Source organism: Corvus hawaiiensis, chromosome 30, assembly GCF_020740725.1.
Source record: "Corvus hawaiiensis isolate bCorHaw1 chromosome 30, bCorHaw1.pri.cur, whole genome shotgun sequence".
Taxonomy (NCBI): domain Eukaryota; kingdom Metazoa; phylum Chordata; class Aves; order Passeriformes; family Corvidae; genus Corvus; species Corvus hawaiiensis.
Genome location: NC_063242.1, coordinates 13033196 through 13053985, shown reverse-complemented (window position 1 = coordinate 13053985; position 20790 = coordinate 13033196). Strand labels below are relative to the sequence as shown.

General features: G+C 37.7%; 1 protein-coding gene across 6 annotated transcripts in view; it reads right to left on the bottom strand.

Moving 5' to 3' along the window:
* The window catches only part of SPIRE1 (spire type actin nucleation factor 1), a 128163-nt gene that overhangs the window by 72002 nt on the left and 35371 nt on the right, over positions 1–20790 (bottom strand). For all 6 annotated transcript variants that reach the window (XM_048289171.1, XM_048289173.1, XM_048289172.1 and 3 more), the window contains exon 3: positions 556–792. In XM_048289171.1, coding sequence (XP_048145128.1) covers positions 556–792 — 237 coding nt within the window. The remainder of the gene's footprint in view (positions 1–555; positions 793–20790) is intronic.

Here is a 20790-nt window from a genome sequence, read left to right as displayed (position 1 = left end):
TAACATTAAAGAACTTGTCACCATTAAAATTCATAAGTTATATTCCCAAATTTCACAACTCAGGTCAAGAACTGCAACCATAATGATCACCAGTGAAATACTGTGTCCTGACTCACTCCATACAAGTAAGCTACACTTATAAAAGCACTCCTGCGCTTCAGGAGGGGAGGGTGGCAAGCAAAGGAACTGATAAGAAATAATTACACTAATAACCTGCTAATGAAAAGGTGAATTAATTGAAACACACCATGAAGTATCCAAGATTACACAAAGTAATTCAACAGATGTTTACACTGGAAGGCTGACTATCCAGTGCAGGAGTTAAATCAGATTGTGATATTAATGGCACATCCAATGCTAAAGTTGATCATGGATTTTCTGTTCCCTACTGTCAAACTTGAAATAATACTACATGTCATTTTCACAAGGAAACCATTTGAGAGGACCAGGGAAATCAGAAAATTACATAGCCAGTATCACACAGAACAATAATACAGAAAACAGAGTTAATTTTCTCATTGACAGAACTACCATATAAACTGCCCACTACTGTACCTTCATGACATCTTTATAGGAGTGAATGGCCTCAACTTCCTCTTTGTCATCATCATTGTCATCCTCCACTCCTTCATCCAGAGCATCATATCCTTCATCCCTACTCCCATCTGTTTCTGTGGCATTAGTCATGTAGTCAATAAGCTGCTCCAGTGGAGGACTTAATTCCCGCTCTTCATTGTCCTTCAAACCATAGTCCAGGGCTTTATATATAATAATCCCTAGTGATTCAATAACCTGTAAAAACAAAGAAGAAAAATATATTAATGCCATTTACATGAATGAATAGGTCAAGTGAGGAACAAGGTTTTTTGGTGTTTGTATAACAAACTCCGTCACAGAGAGGGCAATAAACATCAACGTCAAAGAGAAAAATTATCTGCTAATACCTACAGTAGCACTTGAGTAATACAGCATAGAACAAGCAAGAGCAGATCATACCACGTACCTACCACTTTCTTATTTCAATACCTGAAATAAAAATCCATCATTTAAAAACAAAGCAGGACCTTTTAAGGTTATTTTCCCTTTTTTCTTCTGATATTACAAACCTCCAAGTAACATTACTCTACTTTTTAAGACTATATTGCACTCACATGATCTTTTTTTGTGGGGCAGGTGGGAAGAAATTAAAAGAAAGAATAAACTAACATGAGATACCTTCCTCTTCCCACAGCTTAATGACACTTGGAAACTGCCCTTCAGTTTCTGCATCTCTTCATTGACCTGTGAGGTGTCTGGACACAGCTGTGGATGTCCCAGTATTACCCACTGAGCACTGGGACAGCAGCCCACACGAACTCCTTTGCCTGTTGCACAGCTGGTGGAGGCACACATATTCCACTGAAACTACCAATGACTGTATTCCATAGTGATGAGGTAGTACCCCAATTTTTCATTGAATTGAGGCTTCTTGTTTGTGCTCTGCCAAGAGCAAAGCAAATTGATGACCTCTTACTCAGTGTGAGCTAGGAAAAGATTGCCATGACCATCCCACAATGCTAAATGCACATTTTCTCTCTTGGCATTAATTATTTTCCTTATGAGCTTCTAGAATTTTCAAGATGTAAAGAGATAGCATTTCAAATTGAGGAGTTTGAAAATGGGTATTAATGAAGAGGGAAGGGAAAATGGGATTGCAATAGTAAACCACAAGAAGGTAATGTCACTGCTGGAAGATCCTTGTCTGACAATGGAAGTAGGACTGGAGCTATTGCATGTAATCTCTGATCTTCCTTGTGTGTTGGGATAGATAGCATGTCACACAAATTAGCAGACTCCAGTGTAGGAGTAGTAGGCACAGCAGCAACTTTAATAAGAGGAGCATTTCTAAATATACCAAACCTTGTCATCAAATGCCATTTTCTCTAATCTGCCCTTCGGAATGATCCTGGTTGACACTTTTTACTGCAGAGTTTTGAAATTCTATTTGGGTAAATAGGACAACACAAAGGGATTCTTAAAACATTAAATTTTATTCTAGCTGCTTACTTATTTCAGCAAAGCAAAGTATTTTTGGTCTGAGAGGCTGGAGGTTAGCAAAGACTTAAAATCGTTTCCCATTAGTTTATCTAGACAGACAATTTAATGATTGCTGTAGTCTGACAGCTTTACACTTGTGTACTCCATTCCTCTGTTGGGATTACTTTGCAGTGCAAATTCACTTTGCAAGACAGTGGCTAATAAACAAAAAACAAATTTAAAACCCAATACATAAAACTCATTCTTTTATAATTTATTTCCAATAATTTTGGTAACTTGGTTCAATATAAAAATTTTGCACGTGCTATTCCCTTGAAATGTGTTTATACATATTTATTTAAAAATGCAGTTAAGGAAAGTGATTAGGCAAATTAGTGAGGAAGAAAAAACTGTAATAATTTTTTCAGTTCATAGAACAGCTTCTGACTTGGGAAATGCTATTGAGACAGGAAAGTATACCAGGGAAGCATCGCTGCTTTCTTGCTCAATTCTCATACCCTTCCCCTGACTTCTGCCATGACCCACTTAGGAGACAGGATACAGACCTTAAAAACAGCTCTAACAGATTAAACTTATATTTGTAGTATATCTTGCTCACTTCTTATGGAAGCTATTCTGCAGTAACTGTCTTGTAAAACTTGCATTGTTAAAAAAAAAATTTGAAAATGTTGAAGTCACACAAAGTAAAATATAGGAATTCTAATGGTAGACGTGTTTCCTGTAACTCAGGTTCTGAGTACAATTCCAATATAAATCCCTTCAGCAACTGAAAGGGAACAAAGAATACCAGTTTGAAGGAGACTGAAATGAAAATGAAGTATAACTGAATAATCTCTTTGATACTTTGAGCACCTGGGAATAAACACAAGTAATTTCTAACTTTAATAAAAAGTACATTTGAAAGGGCTTAGCATACATGAAGACTGAAATGTCCAGATCAGATGCAAAGAAAATTATGTCTTGTGCCATGCAGTGATGGCTGCTGAACACAGTTTCTGGATTTTGCTATCAACACTTCAAAAAAATAGAAGAGGGGGTGGATAAAGAAAGCGTACTCTCTTTGCCTCCTTCTGTTTGGGAAGAGGATTAAGGTACTCAAAAGCACCGTGGCTAAAACTGGATGACAGCGGCTGCTTTCTTTGATGTATCAGCAGTGGGGCTTTTGCAGCTCAGTAATATGGTTTGTGCATTTTTATGTACTATGAACAGATTTCCTAATACATGCAAAGCTGACACAACACGAAAGCCTGTAACAACACCAAGTCAGAGCTATAGTTCAGTCTCTCAGCTTCTTATTTAGGAGATGGGATCAAAACCATATTTACTCATTGTCTGTCTGTATCACAGATTCTTCTTGCTGAAAGACAAAGCAGCAAACAACTTAACTAAGTAACTTTGCCTTGAGTTGCGTTAAAACTGAAAACATTCAGCACTTTCAGTAGTATCAGTTTACCAAGGATCTGTAAACCACACAATTGCCATATGAATATCAAACAAAAGTCACAGAATTGTCAACACTTCTTCCTATGGATAAAACTACTAATGCAACTTCATACAAATGAACTTTTAGGTCTATATAACTAGAAGCAAAATATACAAGCCAACTGATTGCTACTTTAATGCATGAGTGCTGTCACTTTGCCTGTAATACAAATCAAATACAAACAAAAAAAGGAAAAGCTGAATGGATGAATTGATAAATAAGTGGGGGTTTTGAGTTGGATAATCAGGGACTGTCACTTTTAATTTTTTTTTTATATCAATTATTTACAAAGAAATCACAAGTTCTAAACTGTACTGTTGGCCAGCCAACAAAATAAAATAAAAACACAAAATAAAAACTTTTGGCACCTAACCAGTGACAAGTACTGACATAGTTTTCAATTACACGTGAAAACAAAGCTATATTAAGAGAAACAAGGGTAAGAATGGACCTAGTGAAGCTTTTTTAAACCACAGAGTTGCACATTGACAGCCCAAAACAACTGCATGACACTGAAATAAGTGTCATCACTAACAATAAATAATGCTGCTCGATTCAGGTTAAAAAAAAAAAAAAAAAAAAGATCTACCCCTTGAATTTTAGAACTCATTTGTTCCTGATTGAAATTTCAGCAAATGACCTGACCTCTGGAAATCAATCATTGGATCATTGGATAAATAAACTTAAAAAATAAACAAGGAAGTCTGCATTATTAAGCTTTACACCTTCTCATCAAGTTCTTTTGAAAGTCATGGCTTCAGACCAAAAAAAACTCCAGCACAAAAACATTTCCCACAGACTGAACTTGTACTTTGCTGTGCTGAAATCATTAGTAAAAGGGCAATTTTGTCCCACCATGAGTATTCCTGCAGTTTCTACACCAGTCTGGACTCATATTATATAGTTTTTCTAATAGATTGTGATAAAGTTGCTGGAACACTTTGACTTTAAAAACAATGAGAAAACAATACCCACACACCCTTTTTACACACATGGCAAAAACAAAACCCAAATTATTCAGATTCTCTTCGTACACAAACACTGCCTGGAACTTTCCATTCCTCCAACACATTGAGGCATGCTTCTTGGACAGGGGTTCATTAGTGTTCTACGTCTTTCATATGACCCAAATTATGCCCTTCCAATGAACTCTGCCCATTTAACATTCTTGAACTCTTCAAATATACAGCCTTTGTACAGGAACCAAACAGGTTTGATACTTGCAAAAGTGCAATTATTGCAAGCACTTCACTTGGAGAAAAATCCTTTTTTCCCCTCAACATATGTATCTCCCCGATTCTTGCTGAAACGTAGATGAGAACAAGCAGAATCCACATCTCACAGCACACACAATAGGGCACTGTCTGAGCTTTCATCCCCTTCCTAGGCCTGCCTCAACTTTTAAACAAAGCCTAAGGACAGGCTTGTACTTATAGCAGCAAAGGACTGTTTTTCAGCTCAAATGCCTGTCCCTCCCTAAAGCTCTCCCTTCCTCCAAAAGCCACTCAGGTTTTGTGCCCTTAAACTTGGATTAAAGCCACTGTAAAGCTCCAGCTCCTAAGGTGAGTTAATTAACTTTGAACTTTCCCACAGGGGTCTCAGATAATGGCCACCAGCCACAGCAATATTTGCATTATGACTGCACTTTTATGAATTCCACTAATTTTTATTAAAAAATGAAGTACAATAATTATTTTTAAGTTCTTCCAGATTTTACCTAGATCTCCAACACACTTAATGAAGGAGAATCATTCTGCCTCATGGTAAGAGTACTCAGGGCTGGCACTTCGTAGGGCAGAGCTCCTCTCCACCACCAACTCTGCCATCACCCATGGTATTAGGCAGCACTTAGTCAATCTGTAAAGACTAACCTGCCCTAATGCTGACTTTAACTTAGCCTGCCATGAATTCAACACAGTGCTTCTGACACCATAACACATGGCATAAACACAGACACAGACACCCTTGAAGTCAAGAGTTAGGTATCTTAAATTTTCTATGACATACTACAAGACAAACACACACAAGTTTTTGTGCTCAGGTTCTGTAATATGGTCCAAAGGACTGGCATGTTAAAATGTTATGAAAAACCAACTTGTTCCTCTCCAGCTAGCTGACAAAGGGAAAAAGCTTTCGCTCTGGGTCTCGCTTCCACTTGTAAAAAAGTCATTCGTTGTTTCTTCAGCATTCAATTCTGGAACTGAAAAAGACCAGGCTTTTAGGAAAGGTGAACAAACAAAGGGGTTAGGATAACCCCACATGAATTTTTTTTGTTCTTTAGCTCATCCCGAGGTGCCCTACATAACTCTCAGGAGCGCCTCATGGAATTGCACGTCTAAATAGGACGCTGTGAGAGATGCGCTGCTGTCGCTGCACACTGCAGGTACATTAATGGAGTTTTCACCAGAGCATTGCCAAGTGGAAATGGGGTAGCATTACCCAGGTTTTAATGCCAGGGGACACTGCTAAATTTAAATATGACCTTCACTAAATTAGAGTAACTTGCAACAGACTGTCAAATGAGAACAGTGAAAAACTTTCAAGCGCTTCCAGGAAAGCAGCAAGGATTTGGACTATTTCCAATGAATCAAATGAATCACTCATTTCCAAAGAATATAGACATAAGATACAGCATTATTTAACTTCTGGGTGATGCTGGTTTGCTATGGAAATAACTGAAAGGTACTGCTTTCTGCAATATAAGGCGCCTTGTTTTTTAAAAGTCAAAGCAGTAATGAAAGCAAAGAAAAAGAAAATCAGAGTATTAAATAAATCCTTTTCATGACGTTCAGTCTGGTTTAGATACATTCAGAGTTAGGAAATTTTCTCTACCATATTCAGAGATCTTTTTCAAAATGGTTTTATATCCTGAGTCTTTGAATGCACTGAGTGGGCAGAGATACCTACTTACTGAATTCTTTGTTCTATTCAGGTGTGTGTTAAAGAGATTCAGTGCAAGAACTTCTGATCAAAGACACAGAACAAGCCTGAAACATACAAAGGGGATGCTAGCTTTTTTTTGTTTTCGTTTGTTCCCCCCAAAGTGAATATGTGAAAACTGAAGCAGTTAAATGTTGTTGGACACAGTTGCCTCTAGGAGTGTAGCAGTAATGTAACTGTAAGTTTATTAAGGATCAAGTGTAATACAACTCTTCAACTTATTCAAAGGTTTTGATAATTATAAACGTGGTTTTTAGTTGTTAAAATTGCACTATAGATATTATGTAAGGAGAACTATAATTTATTAGCATAAATGAAAGTAGAATTTTTTCTATTGTAACAGTCTCAATTTACATTTTATCTGCAGTGTTTCATTGTAAACACAGAAACAAAACTGTTAATTTTCTTCTAGCTTTTGTTCAGACATTATAATCCCAAGATCATGACAAATGGTTACTCTGTTACCACAAAATTTATTCAACCTGAAGGAATTTCACCATACTGTCAGTTCATACCCAGAGAAAAACAAAATTAAGTTCCCTAATTTAACTGTGGAAGCTTCAGTAATGGCTGAAGCTTCAGTAAAAGAATTAGATGCAATAATTAAGTAACATAGATGGTGAAAGTCATTTGAAAGTTCTTAAATACACCTATATTCATATCAGGGCTTCAAATACAGGTCATGTGATCTTGATCCCATTTAAATAAGGAGAATAGGTTTTTTATCTTAAAAATCCAATCATGTCACAAATTTCTATTCTAGTTCTGTTGTCTTTTATTTTAAATTTTATTTGATAAAACATAGCTAAACATATACATATCGTTTTTTACAGAAATAGAAAACAATGAGGTGAACTCCCCAGGTGAGGGAACAGAAGGAGCGAAGACTTCACCTGACTACCAAAAACATAACAGGCCACAGAAACACCAGTGGGTACAAATTGTGTAAGAGACAGAAATTGCTATTTGTCACATCAGCCTTTTGAATAAAGCTTTATCTAGATTACACGAGGGTATCAGATTAACTGCAGCAAAAGATTTTGCAGTGAGAGAGAGAAGTAAGCAGCTCAAGGAAAACTGGCACAAAGGAGAGCGAGACTAGTTCCGTAGCTCTGATCCCGAGAATTCGTGTGCGACTGGTTTAAGTTTGGCTGACGTTGCACACCTGCCAATGGTCTGTCAGACAAGACATAGAAGATAGATAATAAAGACCTTACAGGAGCTTTGGTTCAGTTCAATTTACGGTACTCACAAAGCAATGCAAAGTCAATGCCACTTTTATTCAAAACATCACAGTTCAACTACTCTACTCCAAGAGTCAGTTTGCATGAATTTTTCAGCCTACCCCATGGCTTTCATGTCAACCACTACAGTTGCCTGCTACAGACTTCACCCCCATTTAATTAATCCAAAAATTAAAGTGAGTAAACACCTGCTGCAATATAAACCATTTGCTCTCCTCTGAGTCAAGAACTTTTTCACGTCTTTTCCCCAAAATTAATGACTACAAAAGCCAAGCAAACAAAATATCAGTACAACGAAAGCTATTCTTTTAAATACAAATTCTTGATTAGTTAGAGTTTTACATTTGCATGTACATCTTACAAGCTTTCCAGCAGCAGCTCACAACAGACTTTATAAAAGTTAGGCTGGTTTCACCATATTTGTCAGGGCTATGCCTGCATTTCAAGCATTTCACAGATGATGAACTTCACAGAGACAGATGAAGCACCTGAGCAAGTTTACACAGAGTAGGGAACATGACAACTCTTCTGGTTTGACTTTAGCTTTCCTCAAATCCATCTTCCTTCATTCCTGGAAAAATATGTCTTTCTGCCTCCTAACAGACTTCTCTTGTCAGTCACATTGTCTTAATTCCAGGATTCCATGCATAAAATCAAATATGTAAAGGAAGAAGCCCAAATGCAACCACTCAACAGGTCCTTTTCAAAGTGATGTGCCACAAAAGAAGGCTGGTATATGCTGCTCCTTTCTAGTGACTGGAATATTCATTAACCACACACAAAACAATACTAATTTAACACTGCTTGTCTTAGAGGTACTGCATATTAATGGCAAGTCACATAACCACCCATAAGGTTGTCCTTTCTATCCATGCCAAAGGAGAAACTTCAAAGACGTCTATGGGATGTTGCATTTATCATGTAGCCACCTAAGACAAACCATGCACAGCTACCTCCACTATCTTGTGGAAGGTCACTCAGCCATATCAAGGCTTCTTTCCTAAAGAAACTGATGGGAATTCACACGTACAGCCTGTGACGAGAAAGGAAAAAATTTGAGACTCTTACTGAGAGTTTTTTATTAGTCATATGTGTAAGGGAACTTCATCCTGACGTAAGGACATACCTTGATTATGAAATGTGAATTTTCACATGGACTGTCATGAGTCCAAGGAGTTACTAATGGGCCAGACACATTATTCATTTAGGTAACATATGATCTCTGTCATGCAAAATATTACTGCAGGCTGACAAAGCCTCTGCAAAGATCCTGATTTTATGAATATTCTTCCATGCCCTCTTCCCCATAAAAAGCAACATTGGACACAGACATTTGGATCACTCAAATACTCCTCCAAAACTGAATGCCTAAGTGAACATAATATATCTGAGTAATGAGCAAGGGAGCTACTGCAAAATTACCTTCAAGCTCTCAGAATGGCCTTACTGGAAAGACTGATATTTGCTAAAATAATTCAAAGAAGCACAAGTAGGCACTGTTGACAAATTATCTACCTATAAAAAGACATTAGCTTGACATTATTTTTTTCAGGTCTGAAATTCAGATACAATCATAGCATGGAATGCTGAGTTACCCTACACCAAAAAGCAACAGAACATGTGGCTGAAACTCAGCAAAAAGCTCAGTGCCTGCTCTTAGGGCCACAAAACCCCAGAGAATCCATCTACGAAATGGCACTCGCAGATTTCTATTCCCTTCTGAACAATGAAATCGCCACAGAAGAAATCCATATTAAGACACACTCTATCACAGATAAATTATATAAAGCATACAGTTTATAACCTCAGGCATGAAGTACCTTAGCGCAAGATATTCCAGCACCTGTCAGTTCTCAAAGTCATCGAAGTGCTGAACTGTGACAGTTTATAATCCTTAATGGAACAGCCATATTCCTGGATTGCAAATTGCTGAGCGTTGTGTTAGTGCTCTCTGCCAATAATGACAATATCTATGTATTCTAGTACAGTGATGATAACAAAGATTTGCTTTCAGTCACAGGTCAAAAGTGTTATGCTATTTAAAAAAAAAAGTCATATGGATTTTATGCTTAGCTAAAAAAAAAACAAATCAACATCAACAACAACAACAAAATCAACCTCCATAACAAAACCAAAGCATTCCTGACTCTGGCTGTCTGCAGAAACCTCTATCACACAGCCAAATTTTCTACAATGCTCAGCACCTGACCTTTGAATAGAACACAGATATTATCCAGATAACTTATTTAGTTGCTTAGGTAGCAGCCAAGTTATGAGATATCCAACAACTGGTAGAGAGGGATTAACTCCAACACCTCCATCTATGTAAGACACACAGGTTCTTGGGAACAAAACCCCACACCAAAAAAAGCTATATGCATATCAGCTAAACAGATTTACCGCCTCAAAAATCTATAATAAAATTATCTGCTCTATTCAGTGAATTTTGCACTGCCCGGGAAACTGCCTGGCAGTCTCATAAATTTAGGCCTAAAAGAGCCAATCCTGAGTTTCTCCTGTGCTGAGACCTTGTTAATGGATGTGCTAAAGTTCCTGTACAAGCCACTCTCCTGTCCTCAGCCCAAGAAAAAGAGAGGCAGGTAAAGATGTGTATCTGAGGTAATATGGTAGCAAGGGGAAAGGAGAACACCCGGACAGAGTGACCTGTCACATCCACAGGAGCTCTAATGCAGTCCTACACAATTCATCCCTGGATCAAGGATTCACAACAAGCTCCCCAAAGCTTCTTCACTGGCTTGCAAAGAACAGAGCTGAGCTCAGGTGTACAGGGATTATAAATCCCTTTGGATGTCTTATGTTTTGGAAATGAAAATAGTGCTGCAATATTACCCTGTCTTTCTAACCACATTATTACCCTTTAAATGACAAAAAGAGATCCCTACCCAGAAAAAGTAAGTCAAGGCATTATATTAATACTATGCTGAGTTTCCTGATTTTTTGAAAATATCACACTTTTGGGTTAATATCAACTAAAATTAAGGGTTTATAATGTCCAGGTAAGTGTTGTCACAGCACCTCTAAGTCAGAATACAATTTCCCCCACAATTTCCTTGATGCAAAACAGCCAAAGACTTCAAATCCTAAATTTAGTCACATCTTTATACCCCCAACCTCTCCAGCAAAATAAGCTGCACTGCCCTTCCAAAACACATCACAAAGCACAGGCATCACCTCTTCTATCCAGTAATGGAGCTAGTTTCAAATGTAGGAAGTGTATGGGGCAGAAGGTCTGTCCTGTGGGGTTTTCCTCAATGCTCTTTCCCTGTGAAACCTCACACTGGTCATTTCCCCTCTCCTATAACAGTTTTACCACCTCCTATATGAGGATATTGACCCATTTTCAAAGCTTTGGATAAGAAGTGCTGTGCAAGTCTAAATTACATTTCTGCATGACATGCACACAGACTTAAACACAGCTGGAAGTGCTTCTAATCATCCAGTTTTCCATATGACTTTTGTTCCCAATAAAGTAGAGGAAGGAAAAATGAAGAGAAGTACACGCCTGAGGCTAATGGTTAGGCTTATCAGCTGGGTGCAATGCAAAACATAAAGCTGCTTTTCTCTGAGAATATAAAGCAAGATGTAAGAGTGGTTTATTTAAATGTAAGTAGCAGAGGTAGCCAGAGAAAAGAGTTACGAAGGTTAGAATATCAGATTGTTCTAAACTTCACAGGAGATAAATTCTGACAGCATCATCCCTTTGTCTTGTTACACCAATGTAATTATACCTACCAGTCTACACTCTAGAGAATTAATGTCTTGAAGCTTAAGAAATGGGGAAAAAAGCAAGGTTTTAATGATTTTTGACACTGTGGCTTTAAATTTTGATCCTTAATTTAATTAAGTGTCCCAAATTATTTTTAATATCCTTTAACATTTTAACATTTTACAAACTCTACCATATCCACACAACCTCTTGGGTATACCTTTTCTAACACACACAGTGTGACAGTTCATATTACAGCTCAAAAAGAAATTGTCTAGCAATTACTAGACCAATCAAAAGGAAAAAAAGGTTGTTTCTTCAGATAGTTCTCTAACAAGTAGAAAATTTTTCCTAGAGGGAATAAAAAAATTTAATTAATTAAAAACAAAAATAAACAAAAACACCCCCACCACCAAAACAACAAAAGACCAAAACACCACAAAAAATCCAACCACCAAACAACAATGTAACAGCCAGAAGGTCCATTAAAGATAAAATACTAAATTCTGCTGGACTTCCATAGGAACCCCAGTTTTGGAATAGCAAAAACATTCCCACCTAGCCAAGAAATAAGTTACTTAATGTCCTTGGACTGGAGAGATATTCATTTGATTCCATCAGAGAATCGTTTTCTCTTGTTCTCTTATTTTGTAGCCTCCCAAAAGTTTAAGAAATCAAGAATAAAAGAAAATCATTGTATTACGAACACATGCCTATTCTCTGACTAATACCCTTGAAGGAGTTAAAGATCTTCAATTAAATCAGTTTGAAAGAGCATCTACTCAACTACCTCCAGGGACTGAAACATTCAGTACTTCAAGTGGAACTGAACAATTTATATCTGTGAATGCCGAAGCAGAGAGTGACAGCAGAACCTGGTTTCATTTTCTTTTCATTAACCCCTTTGCAGGGATTATTCGCACCAAACAGGCAGCAACGGGTGAATGTTACTTAATGCAAAGGCAACACCTCCCAAGGGAGAGGAGTCTTTAGTGAGGATCAGCACCACGAGGAAGTGTTGGACAAACTGCCATGACACAACTTCAGAGAATGCTGCTTGTAAGGAATTATTCCTTGCCAAACCAGAGGAGTGGGTGGGTGTCATCCTCCCTGCCCCGCGTACCCCCTGCTAACATCACAGGGCTTGTGTTGCCGTGTGGTCTGACAGCTGACTTAGCTGGGGAAAGTCACATTTCCCTGACCAGCTCAGGGAAAAAACAACCCCAACCAAAACCCCAACAAACCTAAGCCCCAACTCCCTGTGCTTGTGCAGATGCACCCTGTGCTACCAGACATCAGTGCTGGCTTTAGGGCAAAAGAAAGCACAGCACAGAAGAAACTTCAAATCTATTCCTACCCATAAAAGAAATGTCTGTTTTAACTGGAAGAGCTAAAATTAGCCTTAACAAGGAGTGACTGCATGATTGCTTGCCATAACTATTTAATATATTTTGATAAAATGCTTGGTGTAATGTAATCCTTACTCTAACAATTTTTCTATGTTTTTACAAGACGTTGTCTTCCCTAATCTCCAGTTTTAACCCATGAACATTGATTTTTACCAAATATTTGTTATGATAGGTATAGCTAAGACGGGTAGGTTGAGCTACCTAGAAAAATGTAGGAGGTTTTGCTTTGTATAGTTAAGATTAAAAAAAAACCAAACCAAACCAAATAAAAAAAAAAACCCCCAAAATAAGAAATGTTTGGTTCTTTTAAAAATATGATATTAAGATGAATCAAGTAACCCAAAAGCAAAACACAATAAAATAAAAATGTCTAACTCAAATGATAATAATAATATTTTAAACTAAGATTTATTAGCAAGAGAACTCCAATAATGTTAGAGATTTCAAAGTGGAGTAAAATACACCAAATACAATGTGTTCTTTTAGATTTTTCTTTAAATTGAATTAAATAAAATCCCTTAACATCGAGTTTCTGAGGATTTTTCCATTAACACTCAAAGGTGTTTTTATGGAGTAATATGTGACATTCCAACAAAGCCCAGGTGCAAAGGAACAAGTAAACAAGATAGATAACCTTCCCTGATCACTGCCGTTATCTAATTAAGCCAACAAAAGTGTTCTACCAGAAGAAATTAAGCTTTTCTCTGTCCTAGAAAGCTCTCTATTTTCAGATGGGAATGAATAATGTTTACAATAATTTTAAACACATCTCCCAGCTACAACACCATGAACTGACCAACCAGTGGGACTGTGTGTCTGACCTAGAAACTTGTACAAAAAAAAATTTTTTTTTTTCCCTTATGCATAAGGTACACCTCAAACTGTGGATTATTGCTCAGTAGAAAGAAAGCATGGCCTCAGGAAGAAACTTCCTCCAGTGAGCAGAGACTTCTGTAGTTGCTGCTCTTACGGGAACATTACATGAAATCTGTGTTAGGCAGGATTGCCAGCAGCCATCACAGGATAGAGACTGTAACAATTCCAGAGGAATTTTAAACTGAAGGCAAGCCTTAAGATTCTCAAAGCATATGTGATATTCGCCCACATCTCTCTAGTCATTTGACTGCAGCTAATTTTTCTGTACTGATTTACAGATGCTTCCTCCAAACATACCTCATCCTACTAGGAAATGCCCAGTGAATTCTCTATTGGAGTATTTTATTCTTTTCCAAAGAGTTTCTTTAAAAGAATGATGGTTGAATGTTAACATTAAGCTGCCCACAACAGACCACTCGTCACTGCTTTCTAAAGAACAGCAGCCATTAAGCCTAGGAGAGGATACTTGTGATGACTATCAGACCTACCAGATGTGCTACCAATTTACCAATTTTGCAGTATTTGTTACTGAGGGCCCATTTTTATGTCTCTTGCTCAGTCACACTTCTGGACTGGATCTGTTAAAAAAAAAATCGTTCTGTTCTACACCTCACTAATTAAGAAGCAACTGCATACAAATTGTAACTGCATACAAATTGTAACAACTGTTTCTGCATTCATCACCCATCTGGTGATGAACATTTTACGATGCAGAATGATGTTTTCAGGCTTACTGTGGGTTGCTAAAGTGAGGAAGCACATGCTTGGATAAAGCACCCACAGTTGGCAGAGGGTAATGGAGCACTTCATTTTTCAAGCAAAATGGCCTTTTGTTAACCTTACTAAAACAGATTTTTGACCAACCACCTTCTCCCTTGGGGATCTCACCTTAATGTTTACACTGACTGATCAGAACAATACTTTTGAAGTGAACCTCCCCATCATCCCTCTCTGAGCTTCTGGCTTGCACCATGGAGTGCTGTGCAGAATGGAGCTCCTTTTGGATGAAGCTAAAACAGAAGATGAAATCCGAAAGCTCACCTAAGGCACTCATTTTGCCAATGGCACACTCAGCCTAAGGCTCTCCAAAGAGAACTCAGCTGGAATAAAGCAACTGGGATATGTTTTCCATGGACACGGGGTCCTCAACATACTTTTTTGCTCTACAGACTTGCAAAATGCTATTTGTTAATGCAAAAGATTGAGTTGAGACTGAAATGTCATAAATACCCTGAATGCAAGACTAAAAAACAACTGAAAAGTTGTAAAATAACCACAAAACTATTAAGCCAGTACAGAAAGATTAACAGCAGCAGCCAGTACCTTGGGCCAAATTCTGTAACAAAAAAGCTGTGGTTGGGCAGCTCAGATACGCTTAGGATTTTTTCTTGTTGGTACAATATTGTGAAACTGAAAGTAATTACCATCAGTGTAGAATTACCAGGGGACTGTAATAACCACCATAATGTAACAGATCTAAAATATAATTTGGAGCTTTGGATATTAAAAGGTAAAATAACACAGGTACACCTACACTTCAGTTCAAACTTACACCTGCTACCCACTTTTCCTTACCCTATGTGAAAAAAATCCTATGCAGACTAGGCCATGGATACTTTAACCTAAGTTAAAAAAAAAGAAACTAAAAACTAATGGGGAGTCTAACACTCATGACAAGTGTTGTGGGGTTTTTTAAATAAATACCAGTATACACATTGCTCAGCACTCTATTTGTCTTCTTTTAGGACACCTATGTTTCTGACTGCAAGTCCAATTTTAATGGGACTACAGATAATGAAATATGGACAAAAAAAGGCTATAGTTAAATGCTCAACATTTACAACATCCTGTGAATAAGGTACTGTAATTATGATCTCCCAAGTCACACCGTTCCCATACAACATTCTTTTCACCTGTGTAGTACCCAGCTTGACATCAGGGATGTCCTCTCTGCTTAGTCCCTCTCTGCTGAGCAGAGACTGTGAGATGGGAGCGAAGCAGGACAACGGATTCACCACAACCTGGCCATTTCTACAACCAGAAGGTGCTTACATCTTCTAGTACCTCAGAAAAGGGATTCAAGAAGGCCAGAGGGGTTCTATATTCTCTGAACTCACCAAATCTAGTCCGTCTTTCCACTCCAAGGATAAATTACTTAACACTTTTCAATTGGCAGCCGAGAGAACAGCAGCTTCTCAAGGAAAGCCAAACAAGGACTGTAGTTAAATTCTCAAAGTTTTTCCTTTGTCCTCTGTAAAATGAAACCACGATGTTCACAGCCTTATAACGGTAGGAAAGGAGGCATATGGAAAGAGCTATTAAGATGAAGTGACATGCTCGATTAAAACACATTAGTTATGATATGATACAATATGATGTGACATATGATAGTGGAGCAAAAATAGTCAAACAATAATAAGCACTTTCTTCACTACAACAAGTATCAGATTAATTTGGACATGAGATAATAGTTTTTAATGTCATCTCACAGTGTTTGATCTCTCTGCTTTTCAAAAATTCTCTGCTTTATACCACAGATGTTGCTATAGGTTAAAAATCCCATACAGACAAAATGCCCACATTTTCACCTACGTGACCCTCACCTCAGATAACCTGCTTCCTAAAGGAAATGTGTAATCTCAAAAAACCTGCACATGTGGTAAGGAGTAGGGGAGCTTTTGAGGGATCAGAATCAGGGGTGGGAAAGGGATGGGGAACTGCAAGGAAACAAGATGCTTAAGAGTAACTTAAACCTCATACAACCACTCACACCTATGTGAAACTGCACTGTTGAGTCTCTGTGAGAAAAGAAAGGATCAAAAAGCCAAGCGAAAACTGATAACCTGTGTGAAATGCACCTGAAAATACAGCCATTAATTGTGATACATGGTCCCTAAAACAAATGGCATTGGGAACACAAGTGGATGCAGTACTTTAAGCCATCTTATCGCACAGATCTTTACCAAGGAGACCCATCTCAAATGAGCATTTATTCCAAAGGGGAGATAACTTCTGAGCAGATCAGCATTTGTCCAACATCACCTTGAACAGTTTGCCAGGCTGAATCTACATTAAAAGAGACTATAAAGGCCTCTAATGAGGACTTGACTCACAAAGCAGCATTGATGTACAAGTCTACACTACAAGTAGTTATTGTAGTTAGTTCACAATGCCCAGCCTGTGAGATGCAATCTCAGGTGGTCTACACCTGTTCTGCAGGGCTTTGGGCTGTCAAGGTCAGATATCTCGAGCTGGTTGTAACCTGAACTCTGGCAGAGTTCAGAAAAACGGAGTTGAAGAGAAGAGAATGCTTTAGTGCCTCCCAAGTATCCTATTCCAATAGAGACAAAAGGAAACAGAAAGTTTGTGTTGGCTACACAGGCTTGTCTCTGTCTTTTTTCCTTCCCTCTTCTGTCCCCAAACCCACAGGCATTGTTAGATGTCTAATTTTAGTTTCAGATAGCAGATGTATTTTTCATAGCTCCTCCAAGCAAAATGAAATAATATAAGGGGGTTTCTTAAAATTTTAAAGGGCAGAAAATAGTCTGTTGAATCTCTTGCTGTTACTGTTAATTATAGACATGAAACAGATTTAATTAGAACCAACCAAATAGAAAAACATATGTAATCTATGCCTTTGGCATACCATTAACCAGGCAAGGGGCAATGAAGCAATCCCCTGCTGGACACTTTAATTATTTATTTTAAAAAGAATACACAGATCAGGCTTCAGCAAGGGTATTTCTAGTAACTGCTATAAGATCATTGTTATTAAGGTTTTCAGACAGAAGAACGCCTTGACATGATACATGAAAATCTTGTTATATGAGCAGAAGAGATTTCCTATTATGATGGAATGGGCAACACTAATTTTGCCATTTCACAACTCTCACATGCATGAGTTCATAGGTTTTATTTTGGGAAAGCAAGAAGTAAGAAAAGATAGTTTGGGAGCTAACAAAATGACCTTTGTCAAAGCATTACTTTAAAGACACCTGTAAAATTGCAATCTTCCACCCAAAGCTTAAGCCAATATGAGGCTGCTGCCTTCCACATGGACTGGTTTATCCCTGGCAGTCTCCCTAATATTTCTACCCACAAACACTTCAAAAGTGTGTGGTCTTTCGCCCACCCCTGTGCTTTTCAACCCATTGTTCACCTTGTTTCATCCCCTAAAGGGAAGAACAAAGACATCTTGTGCTAAGCTCTGGCAACTTTTTGCTAGTAAAACTTCAGTCTTCACTGATTGGAAGACTGGCTTAAAACATACCTGGGTGCCCACAGCTTTGGTTTCAGGAATGACTTTTCTTAGCTTTAATAAAATCTTCTACCATTTAATCACAGCAGCCCTTTATAAGTATCCACAAGAACTGTTGCACATACTTAATACAGTTCATCCCTAGATTTTGTAGCCGTCTTTTCCAATAAGCCTCAGTCGTCACTTAGGTGAGAACGACAGAGGCATTGAACCCCCAGAGCTGAAATGGAAGGAAATCAGTGAAAGCTGCATGCTCAGAACTTCAAGTGCTCTATACTGTTAAGTACTCTGAAAATTGGGTTCTAAGTATTCAAAATGGGACACCTAAAATTAGATTATCTGTACGATAAAATGAAAGCATTTTATGAAAATACATTTGTAAAACCTTTTGAAATTACAATAATTAATATAATTGCTAAGCCCATGACAGAGCCAACCCTTCTTTGAAATTTGAATTCAATGCTGCAATTATAACATAGGATGACTCTCTGAAAATCCTGGGGAAAACCTGCAGGATGATGCAAACACTGAAAGGAACCAAACTGCTCTTGCAAAGCCATCACCATCAATTATGGGCATTTTCAGTTTGTGAACTCCTGAATTTACATGCTTAATAAGCTTTTCCTTTCTTAAACATGTGTGTGTGTAGCATACAAAGATCTTCCTTCAAAATTTTTTAATTTTTTTTTTTTTTTAATTTTTATTTAAAATACGTGAGTGCACAGCCCACCTCACTGATGTTTTGACTGTGCCCACGCTGTGCCCACACGTGTGAGAGCACACGCACACAGGCACACACAAGGACCATTACCTACAGCACAAAACCATTTTCCTGTCTATCCCCTCCTATGGCTTTGAAGCTAAGCTGCTTATTTTAAAAGAGTTGAACCTATTCTATTTACTCTGGAAGCTTATTAGAAGAAGCAATTTTACACCATAACTGTTAGGGGAATAATTGCTTTAAAAAAATAAACCTAGACAAAATACAGGTTTGTGTTTTTCTGAAGACCATAAGATGTTCAGCCTTCTGTCTAATGCCTGGGTATTTCACAAAGTAGAGACCAAAGGTGTACTTCAGTAGTTTTATTCCTTTGGGAGAAGCTACTGTGGAGGAGACAGGCAGCCTCTGTCATAACGCTGTCTGAGCCCATTTAGGGCTTTGACAAACACATGAGACTGATTTGGAGCCGCACCCAGGATGCCACCGGTGGCCAGCACAGCACTAAGTGCTCCCTTCAGTTTCCTCCACACAGTAAAACTGGCATTTGCCCCCTTCATGTGGGCTCTTAGTTGTGCAACAGTGAGCTACAGGCACCATGCTTCCGCCCCTCTCAACACCACCATTAACCACAGCCAAAGGAGCAGTCAAGAGGAAGGGGTTGGGAGCCCCAACAGTACAAGGTATCAGACATTCGCCATCGTCATTTGTTAGCAGCTCGCTTTAAATTAAAACTAATTAATTTAAAGAAATGATGCAAGCTTTTCTTAACTACCAACTGCTAGCACCACCTACAAATTTCAAGCATTAGGTCAGTTGCATAGAGCTTGTGAAAATCAGCTTAAGCTTTTCTTAATGCTTTATTATAGCAAGTCTTCTTTACAAGTGTTTTACAGTGTGATTATGCAATTGTAAGTTCAAGCACAGTTTGAACATAAAGAAGTTCCATTTATGAAATGTGACTTGCAATGGTATTACACGAAATTAATTGGGAAAAAATAATCACCTAGAACACAGTAATTACATTTTAGAAATTAAACCCTTAGCCAATTCATAGCTCTCTAGAATTAGGGAGTTCACAGCTAATATATCGAATATACTGCTGTTCTTGATGTTCCCTTTTTTGTCTGGGTTTTTAGAAGGAACAGTCATAAGGCCTGTTAAAATATGAACCTTTAAAATTCTATTGCTCTTTCAAATTAATGATGCCATACAGGGAACAAAGGAGCAAGTATTTCTAAACATTAAAGAGATGTAAAATGATTTAAAATCAGCTCTTAATGAGATCATGAATGAAGATGAACTTCAACACCTCTCTGTAGATATATGAGGAGAAAGATATGCATTTCAGTCAATACAGCAAGCTGAAATGAGATATATTTGTTAAAAACAGAATGGCTTCCTTTTTTGCACATGCTTTTACTGTGTACCTATTCAGGTCAAAATATTCTGCAGGATTCCATTTCAACATCATTTCAAACACTTTTGCCAGCAATTGCTAGGAAAAAAAGGCAAGGATGATTTGGTATGTCTTGTTCCATTCAGAGCTGTTTAAAGTATTTAAAATATTACAGAATTTTATAAGATTAGAGTGCAGGATAGTAGGAGAAAGTAATTTTGGAGATAGATATAGATATAGATATAGATATAGATATAGATATATATGCAAATATTCTGCCTGATAAAAAATACCACCTTAACATTAATGTTACAAATATACAGAATAGACAGCACCAAAGAGGACTTCTTGCTTTCAATGAGACTGTTGGTAAACACACTGAGTAGCAGCACAGGAATTTTGCTCTGTGCCTGCAAGGGCAGAAAGGTCAAGTATACAAAGCTCCATTTTTATGAGCAGGAAGAAAGAAGGTTAAAGAAAGAATCACAAAAGAATTTCTTCCCCCTCCTTGCTTTCAAAAAAATAAAGGATCAGAGAAAAGCTTGGTTAACTTTTAACCAACACCGAGGATTTTTTTGTTCGTGTAAAGAAGCATTTTGGTATAGTAAGTACCTCTACTATTTTGCCTCTATACTAAAAAACAGTAAATCCCAAGAACATCTTGAACATTATCAGTTTAAAGAATTCGAAACAAAGGAT